General features: G+C 39.7%; 4 protein-coding genes across 13 annotated transcripts in view; 1 reads left to right on the top strand and 3 right to left on the bottom strand.

Moving 5' to 3' along the window:
- Positions 1-1,069, bottom strand: part of agfg1a (ArfGAP with FG repeats 1a) — a 40,346-nt gene extending 39,277 nt beyond the window's left edge. For 3 of the 9 annotated variants that reach the window (XM_061719157.1, XM_061719158.1, XM_061719161.1), the window contains exon 1: positions 589-1,062. In XM_061719157.1, the coding sequence (XP_061575141.1) occupies positions 589-755 (167 nt within the window). In that variant the 5' untranslated portion in view covers positions 756-1,062. Of the gene's footprint in view, positions 1-588 lie in introns of all 9 variants that reach the window. The other 6 variants (XM_061719160.1, XM_061719155.1, XM_061719154.1 and 3 more) reach the window with 6 other exon arrangements.
- A 3,325-nt stretch (positions 1,070-4,394) lies between these two features.
- On the bottom strand, positions 4,395-8,015 carry mrpl44 (mitochondrial ribosomal protein L44). Its single transcript, XM_061720271.1, has 4 exons — positions 7,784-8,015; positions 5,288-5,756; positions 5,021-5,199; positions 4,395-4,851 (listed from the first exon to the last, which is right to left on the bottom strand). Exons 1-4 carry the CDS (start codon positions 7,957-7,959, stop codon positions 4,677-4,679), a joined length of 999 nt encoding a protein of 332 aa, XP_061576255.1. The 5' UTR covers positions 7,960-8,015; the 3' UTR covers positions 4,395-4,676.
- A 244-nt stretch (positions 8,016-8,259) lies between these two features.
- dnaaf1 (dynein axonemal assembly factor 1) lies at positions 8,260-11,220 on the top strand. The gene is made up of 2 exons (XM_061720521.1): positions 8,260-9,199; positions 10,268-11,220. Exons 1-2 carry the CDS (start codon positions 8,260-8,262, stop codon positions 11,080-11,082), a joined length of 1,755 nt encoding a protein of 584 aa, XP_061576505.1. The 3' UTR covers positions 11,083-11,220.
- A 246-nt stretch (positions 11,221-11,466) lies between these two features.
- On the bottom strand, positions 11,467-18,768 carry mffa (mitochondrial fission factor a). 2 transcript variants are annotated; one of them, XM_061719152.1, is made up of 8 exons: positions 18,585-18,768; positions 16,815-17,038; positions 15,689-15,858; positions 15,459-15,550; positions 13,397-13,558; positions 12,489-12,545; positions 12,184-12,268; positions 11,467-12,094 (listed from the first exon to the last, which is right to left on the bottom strand). In XM_061719152.1, the coding sequence occupies exons 2-8, from the start codon at positions 17,026-17,028 to the stop codon at positions 11,963-11,965; spliced, it is 912 nt and encodes a 303-aa protein (XP_061575136.1). In that variant the 5' UTR covers positions 17,029-17,038; positions 18,585-18,768; the 3' UTR covers positions 11,467-11,962. The 2 variants fall into 2 exon arrangements, with proteins under 2 accessions (XP_061575136.1, XP_061575137.1); XM_061719153.1 differs by lacking the exon at positions 13,397-13,558.
- Between the last annotated feature and the right edge of the window lie 233 nt (positions 18,769-19,001).

The following is a 19,001-nucleotide window of genomic DNA, read 5'->3' as shown; positions in this document are numbered from 1 at the left end:
CTTCACCACCCCCGAGTTACCATTCCAAGAAGGCTGCCCTTCCCAGTTGCGAGTTCCGATTTCCGAGGTAAATGGAACGCGGCATTATGCTGCGTTCCATTTACCTCGGAAGTCGAAACTCGCAACTGGGAATGACGTCACAGCCGAGTTATCAGCGTTCCAGTTACAAAGTCGGAAAACAAGTTAGTAGTTCTTATATACCACATGAAAAATGTAAATTACACTATAGCAGCATATATATGCCGACCAATACTTGTATACGACTGATTTAGTGTGACCAAAACTAGAAAGAAGTGCTACGAATTATTACAGAGCTCCCTTCTACTGTTTACAACCGGGGCAGCCATCTTGGAATCTGAACTCGGGGGTGGTGAAGACTCTCCCACTTTCCCAGTGAGAAATCCCACTTCGAGGGGCGTTCCAGTTGAAAAATCCAACTGGGAACTGGGAAATCCCCACTTCCGAGGTAAATGGAACGCGGCATTAGTGTCCCCTACTCCAGCGTTAGCCCCCGCTAACAGACACAGCCCTGTGCAGGAGAAAGCGCTGGATCACATATATATGTTTATATAATAATATAACACTCACAGGATGCCGGAGCAGGAGGTGCACACGAAGGAGCCCACGGTCATGTTGGCGTAGGTCGGGCCGCGCTGGTCGCAGTCGAAGCACTTTCTGTTGGGAGGCAAACTGGTCATTTCTCGCAGCATCTTCAGGTGTTTCTCCTCCTGTTTTCGCTTCGCACTAGCCGCCATGGTGAAAGGATATAACAGGCGCGATTAAAATGCAGCCGGCAGAATTTGAGAGGGAGCTACAAGTAGGACAAAGGGGCTGTGCTTTTGCCGGCTTGTCGGCTGGTGCTGGGGGTGCTGGAGGTGCTGGAGGCGGGGAGGGAGGGGACGGCTGGCTCGGTTAGTCAGTCAGGGCGGCCTCTACTCGCGTCTCCTCCAGCAACGAGGTTCGGGCGTTGGATCAGAGGGCGCACGAAAGAGGCTTCCTGTCCCGCTCCTTCCGCTTTCGCTGAAATCCCGTTATGTCTGATTTATGGTTCCGAGTTAAAACGACGGCGTAGGGTACGCGGCGACGCGCAAGGTACGCTGTAGGTTCTGCGTTGGTGTAACGCGGAACCATAAATCAGCCTTTATGCGGTCCACACCGCTTTTTTTGGGTCAGAGCCAAAGTACGGAGTCCCGAGCATAGACATATATAAAGGCTAGATGACTCAAGGCGGAGTCTCCAGCGTCGTTCATCGGCGGCCATCTTGCCACAGGAGAGACGCTCACTCATAACATTGTGTTTAATGGAGCATGTACTGCTTAAACAACCTTAACTTGCTCAATTCTCAACAGATTTTCAAACAGTTTGGTTTTCTATGAACGTCAGAGATGTAGTTATGACACTGCATACTTGTGAATAATTATAAACATTGAAAAACGTACTTTTGTATGAAAATAACAAGAAACAGATAGCTATGACATGGTATTTATATTAAATCAATATTTCTATAGTATTCTTAGTAATATTTATATTTACATTATAACATATATACGTATATTATTACCTTATAACATGTATATATTACATTATAACATGTGTATATGTGTACATTATAACATGTGTTTTCATCATAATGTAATAATATATAAACATGTTATAATGTAATATATATACATGTTATAAGGTAATAATATATGTATATATGTTATAATGTAAATATAAATATTACTAAGAATACTATAGAAATATTGATTTAATATAAATACCATGTCATAGCTATCTGTTTCTTGTTATTTTCATACAAAAGTACGTTTTTCAATGTTTATAATTATTCACAAGTATGCAGTGTCATAACTACATCTCTGACGTTCATAACAAACTGAACTGTTTGAAAATCTGTTGAGAATTGAGCAAGTTAAGGTTGTTTAAGCAGTACATGCTCCATTGAACACAATGTTATTCTGAGCGAGTTCTCCTGTGGCAAGATGGCCGCCGGTGAACGACGTCGCTCTGCATTGGCAGCAGCGCGGACGAGTCATCTAGCCTTTATATATGTCTATGGTCCCGAGTAAAGGCCGTGACTTCCAAGATGTCTGAAACAGGTGGTCTTACATACGGATGCAGTGTAATGACAATGCACTTAGAGTGTCCAAGAATAATAACAATAACAACAATAATAATAATAATAATAAAAATAATAATAATAATAATATTAATAATAAGCTTTATTTGTATAGCACCTTTCCAAACACAGTTACAAGGTGCTTTTACAAGAGCAGAATTAAAAGGCAGAATCCAATAAAATGACAAAAATATAAAAACATAAGAACATAGAAATACAATAAAACATTAGAAAATACTAACATTGGATATTATAGAGTACATTATTAGATGTTAAGTAAAAGCACATTTAAAAAAGAGTGTGTTTTTAAAAGAGATTTAAAAATGGACAGAGATGTGGCTCGCCTGATCTCCTCCGGCAGGTCATTCCAGAGCGACGGGGCCCTGATAATAATAATAATAATAATAATAACACTATCACACAGAAATACAAACAGGTAGGTATAACTCTGTTCCTGAAGAGGAAAGCTTATGTAGTGTTTGTGATCTAAATGTTATTGAGGATGAACTTTTTTGTTTTATTGTCCATTATATGATGAAGCCAGGAAGTTTTAATTTCAGAAAATGCAAGATTTGAAACCTGAGTTGTTTTGGACTGAGGATGATGCTAAATTGGAATGTTTTTTTTAAAGAAGAGGTTTTCTCTATAGCTACCTTTTATAAAGAGAGCCTGGAAACAGAGAAAGGAAAAATTATATGAAAACTGAGAAAGGATCTGATCTGTAATGTATAAGTGGAATTTATAATTTTGTGTTTGTGTTTTTGTTTGTACGCAGCTGATGTTTGTTTGCTGGTGTAGTGTATCTGTGTCTTGTACGCCCTTATAGGCTGGGCACCTTAGAGGTGTATGACACATAATAAACAATTCATTCATTCATTCATTCATTCATTCATTCATCACATGCTGTAACAATGCACCTTCCAACAATAATCATGTCTGACCACCGCCAAGCTAAAGAAGTTGCCGGTAGCATATAATGATGCGTTCAGGATCCTCCTTAAGCTTCCAAGATGGACAAGTGCAAGCACTTTATTTGTTAATTGTTATGTCCCCACCCTCCATGCTCTGCTGAGGAATTTTATGTTTAAATTTATGTGTCGACTCCATGAGTCAGAAAATTGTCTAATAACTGCACTCACTAACATCAAACGGAGTAATACAAAGTACACATATGGAAACATTGGAACAGATGTTTGCATGTATTTTAATGTGTGACCTGTAATTTTTATGTATTTTATATGGAACCTTTTGAGTCTGTAATAAAGTATTAATTCATTCATTCTGCCTCATTCTGCTGCAAAAAAGTATGTTATTTAGAGGCGTCATTACATGTTACCTCATACTGCTGCTTTCAGTTTTTTAATTATATATATGTTAATAAGTGCCACGTTTGTTTATTTACTGTTTGCTATTTGTTAATATGGGTACAGTGAGCGAAATAACGGGAGTCAAATTCCTTGTCGGACAATGTTCAAACTTGGCCAATAAAGCGGATTCTGATTCTGATTCTAATCTCGTTCAGATGTCTCCCGAAGTAGTACGCTCTAGAATCTACATTAACCAATTTTAATCGATATGGCAGCAACAGCACCTATGTTTTTACATCTGCATTTTTCTAATAATGAAAAACACAACTCCAGTCATACGTCTGGTTTAAACTAGAAGACACAATTTGTATAGCTAAAGAAAACGACTCATAATGTTACTGCTTATTCCTATCTTGCCCTGTAATGAGCTCTCCGGCTGTACTCATGACATCGCAAGAAAGGCCGGCGATATTTCTTTGGCACATCAGCGCCACTGTGAGGATGAGTATAGTTACTGCAATGTTAATGAACGGAGGTCCATATGTCCCAAAAGTGGTATGTGGAATAGAAAACTTCAAGAAATGCACCGAGCACAACATTTTAATAAGTAATGCAATAGAAATTCACATAAGCATCTGGATTTTCACTAAAGCTAAATTATGGCAAAATACCTTCACCAAGAAAAGTATGTAGTAAGAGATACAGGAGCCAGAAAATTCAGTTGTTGCACGAGTACTCTTTCATAGCAACAAAATGAATGTTTTTCTTTGAGTCAAGCTAATGGTGAACGTGGACCATTTGGTGAGTTGGGCTCCCTCTAATTAAACTGCCCATACAAGCCATTCTTAATAAATTATGAATGAAAATTGAAGGAACAAAACAAGACAAATACCAATTTATATGCATGTATTGTTTTGTCAAAATAATGTGTAGGAAATTTGTGAATTAATAGACAAAATATAGGAATGCATCTTTACATTTTTTTATTATACACAATTTACACAACAGAATAAAAGATAAACCAAATGCCAATTTTATTATTTACAAGGAGATAATCAGATGTTGGGGTATTATGGACAGGTGAATCTGCTGCTTATTAGCAACAACAACAAAAAATCCAGTAAAAAGTGTAATTTAACAGCATTCAGACAAATCTGTTGTTCCAAGTCTGCAGTATGAAATGCAATTCTTGCCCATATGAATCCCCTTTTACATCATTTTATGCTGCAACAACATTTTTAATAACTTCATCAATTGATACCAGCTGCATGAAATAATGATTGCTGATGCTGCTGTTGTGGAGAGAAATCAAATGGTTTGCGGTTTTCAGTGTAGCCGTAAAGTTTGCGGAGAGCGACTCGTGCTGCTTCTTCTTCAGCTCCAGCAAGCGTCTCTCCTGGACCATGAGCCAGGAGCTTTTTGTCACTGAATGAGAAAGAAAAGAACAGAAAGTAAATTCAAAATGCATATCATATATACATTTTTACTGATTATCAAATCCATAACAAACTGCCTGAATCTAACTAAAAACTCAAGCATAACTTGATGTGACATAAGATAAGTGTCATAATTGCATACATAACAGCACACTTACCTGTACAAGCCAACAAAGTACAGTGGCAGGACAGTACTGGCTCCAGCAGCCCTGATTAGACGAGGCTCCGGCAGAGGAACATTCCTCTTAGTAAGCTCTTCCACCAGCAGTCCCATGGGGTTGACCACAGTCCACATATCAAACACATCCTTTCCTATTAGCTGAGTCAAAAGGAAATCCTAAAGTGGAGCAGAGTAGGTGGGGGTTTAGAATAATGAAATACTGGAAGACAAGTAAACCAACAGAGGAGATTTAAGATGAACATACCCTGAGAAAAAACCCAGTTTGCTCTGCTCCACTGCTTTCCTGCAGAGCTCCAATCACTGCCATGAATGTTGAATGGAGCACACCATCTGGAACAGGGAACTCTGCACTCAAGGTTAGGTCCTCAATGCCAAGATTTCTTGCCACATACGTTACGACTGCCTGACTGGTGAGATGGCCCACGACACTTTCCATCCCCTCATCTGGCAGGTTTGGAAAACTTGCCCGACACCAGTCGGTCAGGAAGCTTTTGGTGAAACTTGCTCCTTTTTCACTCAACTGAATATTATTGCTCAGAGCCAGAGCCGTGGTCTCAGAGTCCACCCCTAACTCCTTCCTCCTCTCCTGCTCCACCTGTAGGTAACAGGGATTGATAAAGGCTGTTTTCAGTAGCTCCAGGGAGAAGTTTTCATGAAGGCGGGCAGTGAAAGCCTGAACCTCAGCATGGTAATCCCAGTTTGGCTTTTGCGACCTGAAAGACAGTAAAACATAAAGATAAGTCTCTGACTTGACTCAATCAATCTTGTTACTTCTAATTGGTACAGTTCAAGTGTCACAAGAAAAAACATTCACATGCATAGTGTAATGTACTGCTTAAGCTGAGACATTCTTCAGCCCTATTGACACCTGTCCCGACCCGTACATTTCTAGTATACGTATCTGCCTCGTGGATTTACCCAGTTATCCAATACCAACTACAGTGGGGCAAAAAAGTATTTAGTCCGCCACCAATTGTGCAAGTTCTCCCACTTAAAAAGATGCGAGAGGCCTGTTATTTTCATCAAAGTTTCACTTCAACTATGAGAGAGAATGGGGGGAAAGAATCCAGGAAATCACATTGTAGGATTTTTACTGAATTCATTGGTAAATTCCTGGATAAAATAAGTATTTGGTCACCTACAAACAAGCAAGATTTCTGGTTTCTGATTTCTGTAACTTCTTCTTTAAGAGGCTCCTCTGTCCTCCACTCGTTACCTGTATTAACTTATGAACTTTTGTTTATTTGAATTCATTTGACAGCAGTCTTGTCTAAAACGACTTGGAATCAAAACTTCTGCTTTTTTTTCTTCTTCTAATCAGCTTCCACATGTTTATATCTACGATACATTTTGTTGCAGTTGGAATAAGGCGAAGAGGGCAGTGAAAAATTGTGACTAATTATTCAAGAAAGGGGAATTCCATGGAAGACTGGAGTCAAAAACTGGCTGTATTTAAACTGAACAATGTTTTTTTTTGTTTGTTTTTTAAGATGTTTTTGCAGTGTGTCTGGGGCACTCTGTACAAACCATGTCACAGACATTTAATCGAGATTTTGGTACGAGAAGCATAATAGATCTACTTTTATTTCCGGTGTGACCTGTGAACCTACAAATTCAATCAAAGTAAAGAATCAGGTGTGAACAGAGCATTCCCGATACGAGTGTGTACTGTAATTCTTTTTATTTTTACCTTTTATTTCTATTTTTATCTCTTTTTAATTTTTTATCTTTATAAAATCAGTGTTTGGCTTTTGGGGTGTTTTATTTGTAAATTACAGTGCTGTGTGTGTGAGATGGAGATATCAATTTCCCAGAGGGAACCTCACAAAGGGATTAATAAAGTCATCTGAATCTGTACTGTAATTACCAATAAAACTCTAAAAATAAATGTTGAAGAAAAAACACTAAGATAAGCTAAGTTCACTGGCTGAAAACACAACAGGATTGTACCCACTTTTGAAATGTTGTTACTGTGTGTGTTGTGATGCGTGTTGAGAGGGAGTGAATGAGTGAGGGAGTATGTGTATGATGTGTGGAGATTGTGGGATTATGTGACTGTTTATTTTGTGATTGTTTTTAAATAGATGTAATTTTATATTTTGTATTATAGGTCCTAGATATTGTTGTATTGTATTTTATTGTTAGAAAAGCCCAACTAGGGACAGGAGTTGCAAATTAGCAATAGCTATAAACTCTATGTGCAGAACATCAGTTGCTGTCATTGTACTGAAACTATGTTTAAACTGCATTGTCCCCATCAACTAAACCAATAAAATAAAAATACGGTATTGTGAAACTATATGGACCATTATATCCAGCTCTCTAATATACAGGACTGTCTCAGAAAATTAGAATATTGTTATAAAGTTATTTATTTTCTGTAATGCAATTAAAAAAAAAAAATGTCATACATTCTGGATTCATTACAAATCAACTGAAATATTACACGCCTTTTATTATTTTAATATTGCTGATTATGGCTTACAGTTTAAGATTAAGATTCTCAGAATATTCTAATTTTTTGAGATAGGATATTTGAGTTTTCTTAAGCTGTAAGCCATGATCAGCAATATTAAAATAATAAAAGGCTCGCAATATTTCAGTTGATTTGTAATGAATCCAGAATGTATGTCATTTTTGAATTATAGAAAATAAAAGGACTTTATCATACTAATGTTCTGAGACAGTCCTGTGTGTGTGACTGCAGTGTGAGTGGCCTTGAGCTGCTCTCTGCTGTTACCGTGGCGTCGGCGGCGGAGGTCCTTCAAGCTTTAACTTCTTCGCCATCAGGTGTTCGTACGCTTTCATCCATCGCTTTTTCTCCCGAACCTGGGATAGCGAAATACCTCTGCAAACACGCTGGCAATGAATTCCTAAAGTTAGGGCGCCCCGGTTTAATATGAACCCCGTTGCCATGTTTCATCAACAGTGCTTAGCATAGCATGGAACTGGCTGAGAAATGTAACAGCGAAATGTGTCCGACGGGGAACGAAAAACTATATCCGGTTGCAACGTTCTAACTGACCCTATGTGCGTAACCATGGAAACAAACACCAACGGTGACCGACGTTAACTAACCGAGCAGTTTACCGGATGATATTTTTCCGATGAAACAACTTGGCAGTTTATTACGCCAAGAAAAAGAAGAATCGTAAAGAAGTATCGTACATTTTTATTATTTATTTTGGGCAAAGTTTAGTTTATCTCGAGTAAAGGATGGATGATAAAGCGGGGACGGCAACTCCAATGGAAAGCGGAGATATCACAGACATCTCCATCAGAAACGGACCAGACACCGTCATAAAGGATGAAGCTAAAGCAAAACCTGAAGCTCAATCAACACAAAACTCAATCCAAGGGCAAAATGAAAAAACCTCAGGGCCACGTATGACCAAGAAGTTCCTCAAGGACCACTGTAGGCAACACAAACTGTACTCCACGCCTTATTTGAATGACACACTGTATCTGCATTTCAAAGGTTTCTCCACCATCGAGAACCTGGAGGATTACACAGGGCTGAGGTGTCTCTGGCTGGAGAGTAACGGACTGGAGAAGATTGAGAATCTGGAGGCCCAAACTGATCTGCGCTGCTTGTTCCTTCAGCAAAACCTCATATACAAGCTGGAGAACCTTGAACCCCTGAGAAAGCTCTGCACGCTGAATGTCTCCAACAACTACATTTCCATTATTGAGAACATCTCATGCCTTCCTGAGCTAAGCACTCTGCAGATTACGCATAATAGACTGAAAACTGTGGGGGACATAGAGCACTTGAGAGATTGTCCGGCTGTAAATGTGTTGGACTTGTCTCACAACCTGTTACATGACCCTGAGATCCTCACTGTGCTTGAGGCCATGCCAGATCTGCGAGTACTGAATCTGATGGGAAATGGAGTGGTGAGACAGATCCCAAACTACAGAAAAAGTATGATTGTACGCCTCAAGCAGCTCACTTTCCTTGATGATCGTCCCGTGTTCCCCCAAGACCGTGCATGTGCAGAGGCATGGGCTGAAGGAGGGCTGGAGGAAGAGCGCAGGGAGAGGGAGAAGTGGGAAACAAAGGAGAGAAGGAAGATCCAGGACAGCTTGAATGCGATGGCATTGATTCGCAAAAATGGCCAAGAGAGACACCATCTGCAAGAGCTACAGGTCAAAGGTGATTGGTTTTCAGCTTGTACAACACTAGTGCATATTTTAGTGCTTTGAGTGTCTAAGAAAAGTGCATTATAAATGTAATCCATTATTATTATTATTATTATTATTATTATTATTATTATTATTATTATTATTATTATACAGAGGTGGACAGAGTACTCGACCCCAGTACTTGAGTAAGAGTACAAATACTACTGGTCAAAATTTACTCCGTTAAAAGTAAAAGTAGCTCAGTCAAAATATTACTCGAGTAAGAGTAGAAAAGTACTTGCTTTTAAAGGTACTTAAGTATCCAAAAGTAAATGCTTTTAAATTTACTCATACTTTTAGAGTACGAGTAAATTTCTTATTTTCCACATCAGTAAATTACTATATTTTTCTAAATTAATTTAAGGATCTTTTAACTCTTGTTTCTGAGAATTCGATGTTGAGTTGTTGAAAGCAGAGAGGTAGTTCTGCTTCGGCAGACACAATAAACATTTGAAAATAAATGTCTGTGGTTTGTCCGTGCCCTCGTTTTTTACTTGGTCGAACTAAAACATTGAGTTAAGATACGGCCAAGGATTTTGTGAAAGTCCCTGCTCCGAGTCCGGCTCATTATCAGACTCAGACGACTCAGCGGATTGTCTTTCTTCTCCTGACGCAGGCGTAGCCATTGTTGCGGCTATGTCTTGACAAACGCAGGCTACTTTGGCGGTATCGTTTTGAGGAGGCTTGACGTATTTCCACTTTACGTACATCCCAGTGGAGAGCGTGCACTGTGATAGGTCTCCTCCTTTGACAAAAACAGCTTGTGTCCAATAGGATTTTAGGGAAGAAGAAAAAAGAGCAGACCTGAAAGTAACGAGTACTTTTCAGCCTTCCTAGAAATTTACTCGAGTAAAAGTAAAAATATTTGTCTTGGAAATGTATTCAAGTAAGAGTAATAAGTACCAAAGAAATCTAATATTCAAGTAAAGTACAAATCCTCTGGATATGTACTTAAGTAAATTTACTCCATTACTGTCCACCACTGTTATTATATATTCATGAAGAAAAACAAGCAAAACATTGTATTGTTTCATTTCAGGTGAAACTGGTGCACTCTCCATTCCAGAAAGTCAAGATGAACACAGCATCCAAACCCTTGCCCCTTTGCAAGGAGAGGAGGTGCAGGTATTTGTGGAGGCCAGCCTGGATGCCCATGAGGAGTTCTTGGACAGTCAATCAAAACAGGCGTCTAGTGAACATGGGATAAATGGTGAAGATGCAAAACAACACCTGCTGGGTCTTGGGCTGCAGAAAGAGCAGTTTGAGAAAGATGAGGAGGACCAATTACAGATGAAGTCTGAGAGAGATGAGCAAGTAGGTACTGAAAAACAGATCTTAGAGACAGAAGAAGAATGTGAACAAGACCAGTTCAAGACGATTGGAGCAAAGGTAGAGTCGCCTGAAAAAACCCCGGCTCCTGTGTCCAGGGCACCTCCTCTTGAAGGAGATGAGGTTCTACCGGCTCATGGTCCTGGACCACTGGTGACAGAGCTGGAGGATGAGGAGCAGCTGGAAACCATTCACCTTTCACTAAATCAATCACTGCGTGTCGATGACCTGCCTGATTTAGAAGATGTGGATACAGAAGATTTTACTGAAATGTGTTTTCATCAGGGGTTCAAACCAAAAATAGAAATCATATCAGAAAGCTTTGATGAAGAACCAAATGGGAATCAGAGTGATGGCATCTCATCTTTTGGTCTAGATGAAAAGTCATTTTTAATGACATCTGAGGTCTCACATGATTCTTCATCCTTGATGTATCCAGAGGGTGACGGCCTTTTACGTCAACCAAAGTCCAACTCAAACAAATACTCTCCTTCACCAAGCTGCCTGATTGAGGAACTGGATTAATACTCTTATTTGTAAATGTTCTATTTGTGCAAAATTAGGCTACTGTTAAATATAGCCGTTTTGTAATAAATAGAAATTTAATACTGACAAAAGTTCAGCAATGATAATCCAATTGGAAAATGAATATTCATTTGTTATGACCAGTGAAAGGAAATGCCTTTCTTTGTATATTGGTTAGTTTCAGTGTGGTTGTTTAGTTGTAACAGTTTTGAGGGAGTAATTTTGACTTAATCTGTTAAGCTTTCTCTTTTTAAATGAAAAAAAAAAAAATGTAAAACTTTAATTTATTGATATAACACTTTGTAGAGATATGGTAGGTTTTTCTTTTCACAAAACAGTAAAATCTAGTTCATTTCATTGTTAATAAAGACAAAGGACAGAACATGATAGGTATGGTTTTATTAAGCATTGCATTTCCCAGTCCAAGTCACATGGTTGTCTCTGCAATAAATATTCAACATGTTTACATGTAGTTGCGTGTTTACACACTGAACTGTTTTATTTATTTTTTCTTTCTATCTTGATAAACTATGCAGTTCAATATTTGTGAATGTTCCCAAAACTTTGAGTATCATGAACAAATATTTACAAGTCATATTCATCATTGGGCAAGTAAATTCTGAATAAAAGTGAAACAAGAAAATGAATACACAAAATGAAATAAAAGTAAAAAATCAAAACAAAAAAAGAAAACAAAAAAAAACACCACAACAGAAAAACAACTGTACATGTTTTAAATAAACAAAACAATCAAGATAATCGACCCTGTGGGAAACGGGCCTCACACAAGTGCCAAGGTCTCTTTAGCTAATAATTTGACACACTGAATAAGGAGTAGTAGGTTCTCCTGTCATGCCGATGGTTCAAATACAGGCCATCTTTAACGTCGCAACCACACCCAAGTGTTAATGAGCCAGAAAGCGACAGTGATAGAGTACATGACCATCTCCCGCTTTGCTCGCTCTTTGTTCTCCTCCTCCAAATGTTGGAGTCTCCGGTTCAGCTTGATCAGCTAATGAAACAACAGATTTATTCATCTTTAGTTACAGAGCTTCCATTATTTGCTATAATATTGTAAAAAAAAAAAAAAAAAATACTAACCTGACGCCGAATTGTTGTTGCATCCACCACCGTCATGTCATCGCCCGCCCCATCCATAGAGGCCTCATAAGTTGATAATGCGAGCCTTGAAATGAAGAACACTCATTTGAATATGATGTATTACAACCAAAGAAATGTAATTCAGACGGCACATTGAGGAAAATAAATTTCACAATCGCAACATTATTTTCATCTTGAATACTGAAGGCAAGACTTAACCTCAATTTGACCCCAAATGAATACAAAAGGCAGGAGAGGATGAAAACAAGGAGAGAGGAAGAGAATGAGGTGCCAGGTGAAGTTACCTGGAGTCATGCAGGGGGTTGGAACTTGAAGCCGACCCCCCTCGCAGAGATGGTTTGCTGAGGAGGTGGGGAAAGACAAGAATTGGGAGAAGAAGCAAAAAGACGTCTAAAGAAACACTTTACATACACACACACACACACACAACTAGCACACATCTCAATATCAACATTTTTTGGGCCAATTTAGAAAAAGTGAAGCGAACCTTTCTTGGCCTCACACGAAAACAAATGCTCTTAACTGACTTGATGTGCATTGTCCTTAAATATACCAGTACGTCATGTGAGGCCAAGAATGTGAAAGCATGTTTTGTGCCAAAGGTATGACCTCATGCTAACCTCTCCAAGGCAAACATTTAAAAAAAAATAGTTGCACAGGAAGATCCCATGATCTATACACTCAGTTCACTTCCAACTGCTTTCAGCTACTAAATTTGGCAATTGAACTTAAAAAAAAAAACAACAAACCCGAGTACCACAAGTTAAGTATGTTTTCCTTCTGCTGCAAAGGGAATCACATCCCTCTAAAGTGAAACCAAAAGTTTGAATCCAACAATAACTAAAACAAGTTGGTCAACTTTGATCACCAGCTCCACCTGAAACAACAAGCAATATCTCATGCCATCAGTGGCTTGACATAGTCAGAAATGGCCAGACCCAAATCTTTAATTAATAACTGTTTATTAGTACTATTATTATTAATAGGCAGGCAGTGGACTTAATCTTGTAATAAATTAAAGATAGTCACTCACAGGTTCTGAAGAGCAGCAGTTAATAAAACTCATGCTCTGCTTATATCACACAATAACTTGATTACCATCACTGACAAACCTAGCTTTGTCTAACAAAAAGAAAAAAAAAAAAGATGAAGAAGAAGCAGCAAAAAAAAAAGACTATGACTGGGAGGTCACCTGCGTGGGTTTTCATCCAAGACCTCCAGGACCTGCTGGTAGGCCCGACGTGTAGTGGACTGGATGAAAGATAGAACACCACTAGCGCTGTACAGGTTATGCTCTTCAGCCACGGTGACAGAGGGGCATGGTTGGACAGTGGCTGGGGGGTGTGAGGCCACACTGCTCAGTGCCCAACAATAAAAGGAGGGAATTCAAAGGGGAGGAGGAGGAGGAAATGGACAAGAGGGCAGAGGAGGAAGAAGAGGAAGGAAAGGGAGAGAAATAAGGAAAAGATACTATCCTCAACTGACTTTGCAAGATTTTCAGCCAAGTCAAAGTAACAAAAAAGCAATATCCAAAACTGAAACCCGAAAAACCACCACAGCACACCAAGTATAGACACACTCAACAACAAAAACAACAACAACCAAAAATGTAAGTATAATCGTGTCACTGTTAACCCATGCAGACCAAAGTCTTTGCTGAAAAGCACCTTTTTAAAATCTTAGTGCTTTCTGGAAAACCCAAAAGTAAAACCACTTATTTCTTAGCCTCTTAAGTGTTGTAAAATAAATTACATTTGAGAGGTTGATCCAGCAGTTTTACTGTAAGTTGTTGTCTTTTCTTTTTTTATAATTTTGAGTCAAAAAAGGTTTTGATTCAGGGTTGAAAGATGAAAGCATGTACAGTTCATGTTGCATCAGGTCTGAATGGGTTACACCCACACTAGAGACGGTGACCTTATCAACAAAACTGAGACATCAAACACAACTGCGCTGCAAAAAATGACCAGTTCATAAAACTCCCCGTCTTGTATCAATATATCTAGCGTACTTAAAACTAAGTCCCAGCCTGAACCAGTCTTTATGAATTTTAACCTAATCAGTACAGCTACAAAGCACACTTAGTGTTACTGTATGTCAACCCCCAATCAAATAAGGAAAGAAAATCCAAGCCTACAGTAGGAAACATTTAAATAGTTTTGTATCAGAATTTTGTGCCCTGCATAGTAGGTTCTTTTTGTAAGTTTCCTTTGTTATTTTGTTTCCTACCGAGATGCTGAGGGTATGTGTGTCTTTGAGTGTATTCATACCGATACCATATTATTCATTCTGGAAATGATCCAATTAGAATGAATTAAAGCAGAACTAATATGTTAATGGATTAGTATATAAAAGTAGAATTACTGCATGAACACTAAGGCCCCGTTTACACGTAGCCGGGTATTTACAAAAACGGAGGCGTTTTCATGCGTTTTGGCCGTCCGTTTACACGGAAACGGAGGTCAAAGTCACCAAAAACGATCATTTCTGAAAACTCCGGCCAAAGTGGAGATTTTCAAAAACTCTGTTTTCCCGTTTGCGTCTAAACGGAGGAAAACGGAGATTTAAGCTTCAGAACGTCACATTATGCACCAGAAACTCACCAGCGTCATGTGTGCGACCTGTGTTTACAATTAGTTTGGCCACCGTCAATATTTTCTTGTATTTTACCTGTTTAATATTCTAAAGTCACACTTAAAAGTAACTCCCCCCCCCCCGTCCAGCCTCCTGCTCATTCAAGCCTGTGAGCGCGTCAGCCAGCAGCATGAAGCCTGAATTATGGTTCCGCGTTAAATCGACGGCGTAGGGTACGCGGCGACGCGCAAGGTACGTGCGCGTCGCCGCGTACCCTACGCCGTAGGCTCTGCGTTAATGTAACGCGGAACCATAAATCAGCCCTTAACTGGAAGTTACACACGTGTCATTTGTTGATGTTTTTCCAGGATTCTGATTGGCTTGCATGACGTTAAGAGCGTTTTCATGCGGGTCCGTGTAAACGAGGATTTTTTTGAAAACGTAGAGGGGAAAATATCCGTTTTTGTAAATACCCGGCTACGTGTAAACGTGGCCTAAAGGGAGCATAAGTTCTAATTAACTGAAAAAGGTAATCCACATGGCAACGGAAGGCCAGCAACACAATGACAAAGGGACTTAAGAAAACATAAAGCAAAAGGACAGATGCAGCATGCCACCACATGCAAACGTGACGGCTGGAGCTGCTACCACATTAAAAATCCGATGTCTAGATCAATACTTACGTAGAGTCATTGAGGACCAATTGACTGTTATGACGAACTGCTGCATTCTCGCTGGCTGAGCGTTCCCTTCGCAATCGTCCCTGGGGTCGCAACTATAAGGAAATAAGAGAAAAGAAAACCAGATTGATTCAGGTTATGACTTACCACAAGGACTTGTCACATAAAAAGTACAACTAAAAATAACCCTGTATATCACACTGTAATAAATTATTTACTGCTTTATCACTTACCAACTCCTCACTATCTGGAACTGGCCGCTGCTCCTCTTCCATGAAGTCCAGGGGCCGCTCACTGAGGGTGAGGACTCTGGGTGGAGTTTTAAGCGACAGGGCTTCTAGAGGTGTTGACTGGATAAGGTCCAAGTCTCTGGGTCTGGAGAACTGAGGGTCATTTGTATCTCCTGAAAAATGAAGAAAGGCATATGAATTAAAGGGGACCTATTATGGCATCTAATCCCTATTTTAAACAGGCCTTGAACGTCTTAAAAACAAGCTTTTGATTGTTTTTGCTAAATAAATTAGAAATTCAGCCTCTGAGTCATGTCTTTATCATCCCAGTCTCTAACCTCATTATCTATGCTGGATTCTGAGTGGACGGGGCTATGATAATGAGGCACTGTGCTGATTGGCTGCCTGAATGACGCGATACACCGCTACGAAGAAATAGCGGAAGCTCCAGCCGGCGGAGTTACCGTGTCCTAACTGCATGCGATGCGAGCGAGCGCCAGCGACAAAATCAATTTCATTGCTTTATTTTCTATTGGACTGTCCTAACTGGCTGCAGCGACGCGGCGCGCCGTTTTGAGCTGAACATTTATCGGATGCCCCACCTCTATTTTCTTCCTGTCGCTCACGTTGAAAGCGCTGTAGGAAACAGTCACGGATGAGGAACGGCTGATCCAGTTAGTTGAAATGAGAAGTTATCTCTATGATTCCTCCTCATTTCACTACAAAAACCTCAATAAAGTGGCAGCTGCTGGAGGGAGATGGACAGAGAGCATCCGATGTCACGCAGTGCGACGCGATAGTCGGACGCTCGCATGCAGTTAGCACACGGTGTTTAGTTGTGAGCGTGGTTTGCATTTTGGTTACGTAACGAAAATCAGCAGAATCTGAACGGCTCGTAGAAGCCACATCACACTGGATGGCTCATCCGGGCGGCTGTACAGACACTGCAGAATTTGGTTGCTTTCCTCCTTCTCTGAGTTGGCAGGCTGAGGGGAGACCACTTTATATATGTTAAAGCAAGAAAAAAAACGTGTTTTTCATAATAGGTCCCCTTTAAAGTCAACGAACATTCATCGGTCAGGTGTAAAGCAGACCAGGCACGTGTCAATATATTAAGGAGCATACCAACCTGAAATCACAATTCTCTCTGGGACTTGCATTATAACACTGGAGGGATAATCCTGTAATCCACCACTGGGGTCCTCATGGGCTTGAGGGGCCACTTTAAGCTTCTGAGGGATGCGCATCCTCTGGCTGATTCCCTCGGTGTACTCCAGCTCATAATGGATACGGTTCATCTCCGCCATCTCTACCGTCGGAGAGGGAAATGCTGCTCCGCTCATTTGGCTGCGACTGGATCACAAAAGCAAAATTTGTGAGTCACAAAATAAAACAAACACGCAGATAACCTTGCACGCTTACAGTTAGTCCAAAACGCGGCTGCTCCTCTTTTAACAGGAACACGCAAGCATGATCACATCACCCCCGTTCTGGCCTCCCTTCACTGGCTCCTTGTCTCTTCTAGAATTAATTTTAAAATACTATTGTTTATTTTTAAGTCATTAAATGGGTTGGCACCAAAATACATCTCAGACCTCCTACACGTTTACTCTCCCTCGAGGTCTTTGAGGTCCTCTGCTCAGTCGCGTCTTGTCGTCCCCAAAACCAGGCAAAAAACCAGGGGCGACCGTGCCTTTTCAGCAATAGCCCCTAAACTTTGGAACGAGCTTCCTCCCCACATCAAAATGGCCCCCACATTCGAAATTTTTAAATCTCGTCTTAAAACTTATTTTTATTCTTTGGCTTTTAATCCAGCATGAGAGTTGTGTGGTCTCTGTCCTGTCTTTTATGTCCAAGCAAGGTGAGGCAGCGTTCAGTTATTCTGCTCCTCACCGGTGGAACAAACTTCCTGTAGACCTGAGGTCTGCTCCAACTGTAGATCCTTTAAATCAGACCTAAAAACATTACTGTTTACTGAAGCGTACTCCTAAATTAAACTTACCTGCTGTACTCTACTGCCCTTATTTTTAACAGCTTGTGCTTTTTATTATTTTACTTCTTTTCTTATCATCTTATTCTTAATTTTTTACTGTCTAATTATGTCTTGCTGCTTTTAATGTCAATGTAAAGCACTTTGAATTACCTTGTGTTGAATTGTGCTATATAAATACATTTGCCTTGCCTTGCCTTATGTTTCTGAATCACTGGTTGTTGTCTGTTTGGTGTGTTTTTATTTCGTGCTTTTATGTGCTCTTATCTATTTTACTCTGTTTTTAGTTTTTTACTATTTTATTATGTCTTGTTTTACTCATTGTGCAGCACTTTGGTAACCTTGTTGTTTTTTAAAATGTGCTATATAAATAAAAGTGAATTGGATATGATATATCATTGAAGTCACTTTCACTTTGACACTCATCACCAACTAATCCATCCTATGGAAATGTATACATCAGATGAAAATGAAAATGAAACTATCAGAAAACAAGAATCTCCACAGATTTGGCCACAAGTGAGGGTTAAAGATGAGGAGGAGCTCGTGATTCCCCACGTGATGAAAACAGCGTCTCCAGAGAGGCACAAAAATAGTCTACCAACCACTAAATACACAAATGAACCGACTATACTATTTAAACACCGACTATACGCTATTCTTGGCAGAAAATTCAGTTTGTGGCTTTTCTGCATGTGTGAGTTTGGTGCTAACATTTTCGCTAACATAGATGAATGTAAGCAAATGAATGGTAGAAAAACAAAAGCTGCGGCTATAAAGCGGCAGTAAAGAACTGACATCTGACGACGAAGATTAAGCTCTGGAGGTTTGTGGTGACAGAAGGAGAAAATGTCATAAAAACATGTGTGTTTGAGCACCTGACGCTAGCTGGCCGGTGCGGTTACTTACCGTGGTAGGTTGCTCTCACAAAAATGCTTCCGATAACTTATTTACCAAATACTAAATGCAATTAAACATCAATATATATGTATACATATATATTCTGGTTGTTAAAGTTCAAGTATTATACAGGCTGTAGCTGTGAAACATCTCTTTATTCCGCAGAGAGGAAGCTCCCCTCTTCTTGACAGGCAGGAAGTGACGTCAGAGGGAGCAGGCGCTCAAACGAAAAGCATAAACTTTCATCATAAAGGTTTGATACTTGCTCAGATTTCCCCTAAGAGTCAAAACGGGAAAAAATTAAGCAGGTTGATAAAATTATTACATTGAATTAACAATATAAACTCTCTGCTGTATATACTGGTGAGGTGGATCAGTGATGTCTGAAGATTCCACAAGACATCCAGAAGTTGTTTCAAACCCGTC

This window comes from Cololabis saira, chromosome 4 (genome assembly GCF_033807715.1).
Source record: "Cololabis saira isolate AMF1-May2022 chromosome 4, fColSai1.1, whole genome shotgun sequence".
Taxonomy (NCBI): domain Eukaryota; kingdom Metazoa; phylum Chordata; class Actinopteri; order Beloniformes; family Belonidae; genus Cololabis; species Cololabis saira.
This window is presented reverse-complemented; position numbering and strand designations above follow the sequence as displayed.

Bases quoted from the DNA above. Each gene is read 5' to 3' on its own strand.
- mrpl44 (XM_061720271.1), bottom strand. From the start codon at position 7,959: ATGGCAACGGGGTTCATATTAAACCGGGGCGCCCTAACTTTAGGAATT. The intron at 5,200-5,287 runs GTATGTTCATCT...GCTCCACTTTAG, and splicing joins AAACTGGGTTTTTTCTCAGG to GATTTCCTTTTGACTCAGCT. The intron at 4,852-5,020 runs GTAAGTGTGCTG...TTTCTCATTCAG, and splicing joins TACTTTGTTGGCTTGTACAG to TGACAAAAAGCTCCTGGCTC.
- dnaaf1 (XM_061720521.1), top strand. From the start codon at position 8,260: ATGGATGATAAAGCGGGGACGGCAACTCCAATGGAAAGCGGAGATATC. The intron at 9,200-10,267 runs GTGATTGGTTTT...GTTTCATTTCAG, and splicing joins GCAAGAGCTACAGGTCAAAG to GTGAAACTGGTGCACTCTCC.
- mffa (XM_061719152.1), bottom strand. From the start codon at position 17,028: ATGAGCGGAGCAGCATTTCCCTCTCCGACGGTAGAGATGGCGGAGATG. The intron at 15,551-15,688 runs GTAAGTGATAAA...ATTTCCTTATAG, and splicing joins TTCCAGATAGTGAGGAGTTG to TTGCGACCCCAGGGACGATT. The intron at 12,095-12,183 runs GTTAGTATTTTT...TTGTTTCATTAG, and splicing joins CAACAACAATTCGGCGTCAG to CTGATCAAGCTGAACCGGAG.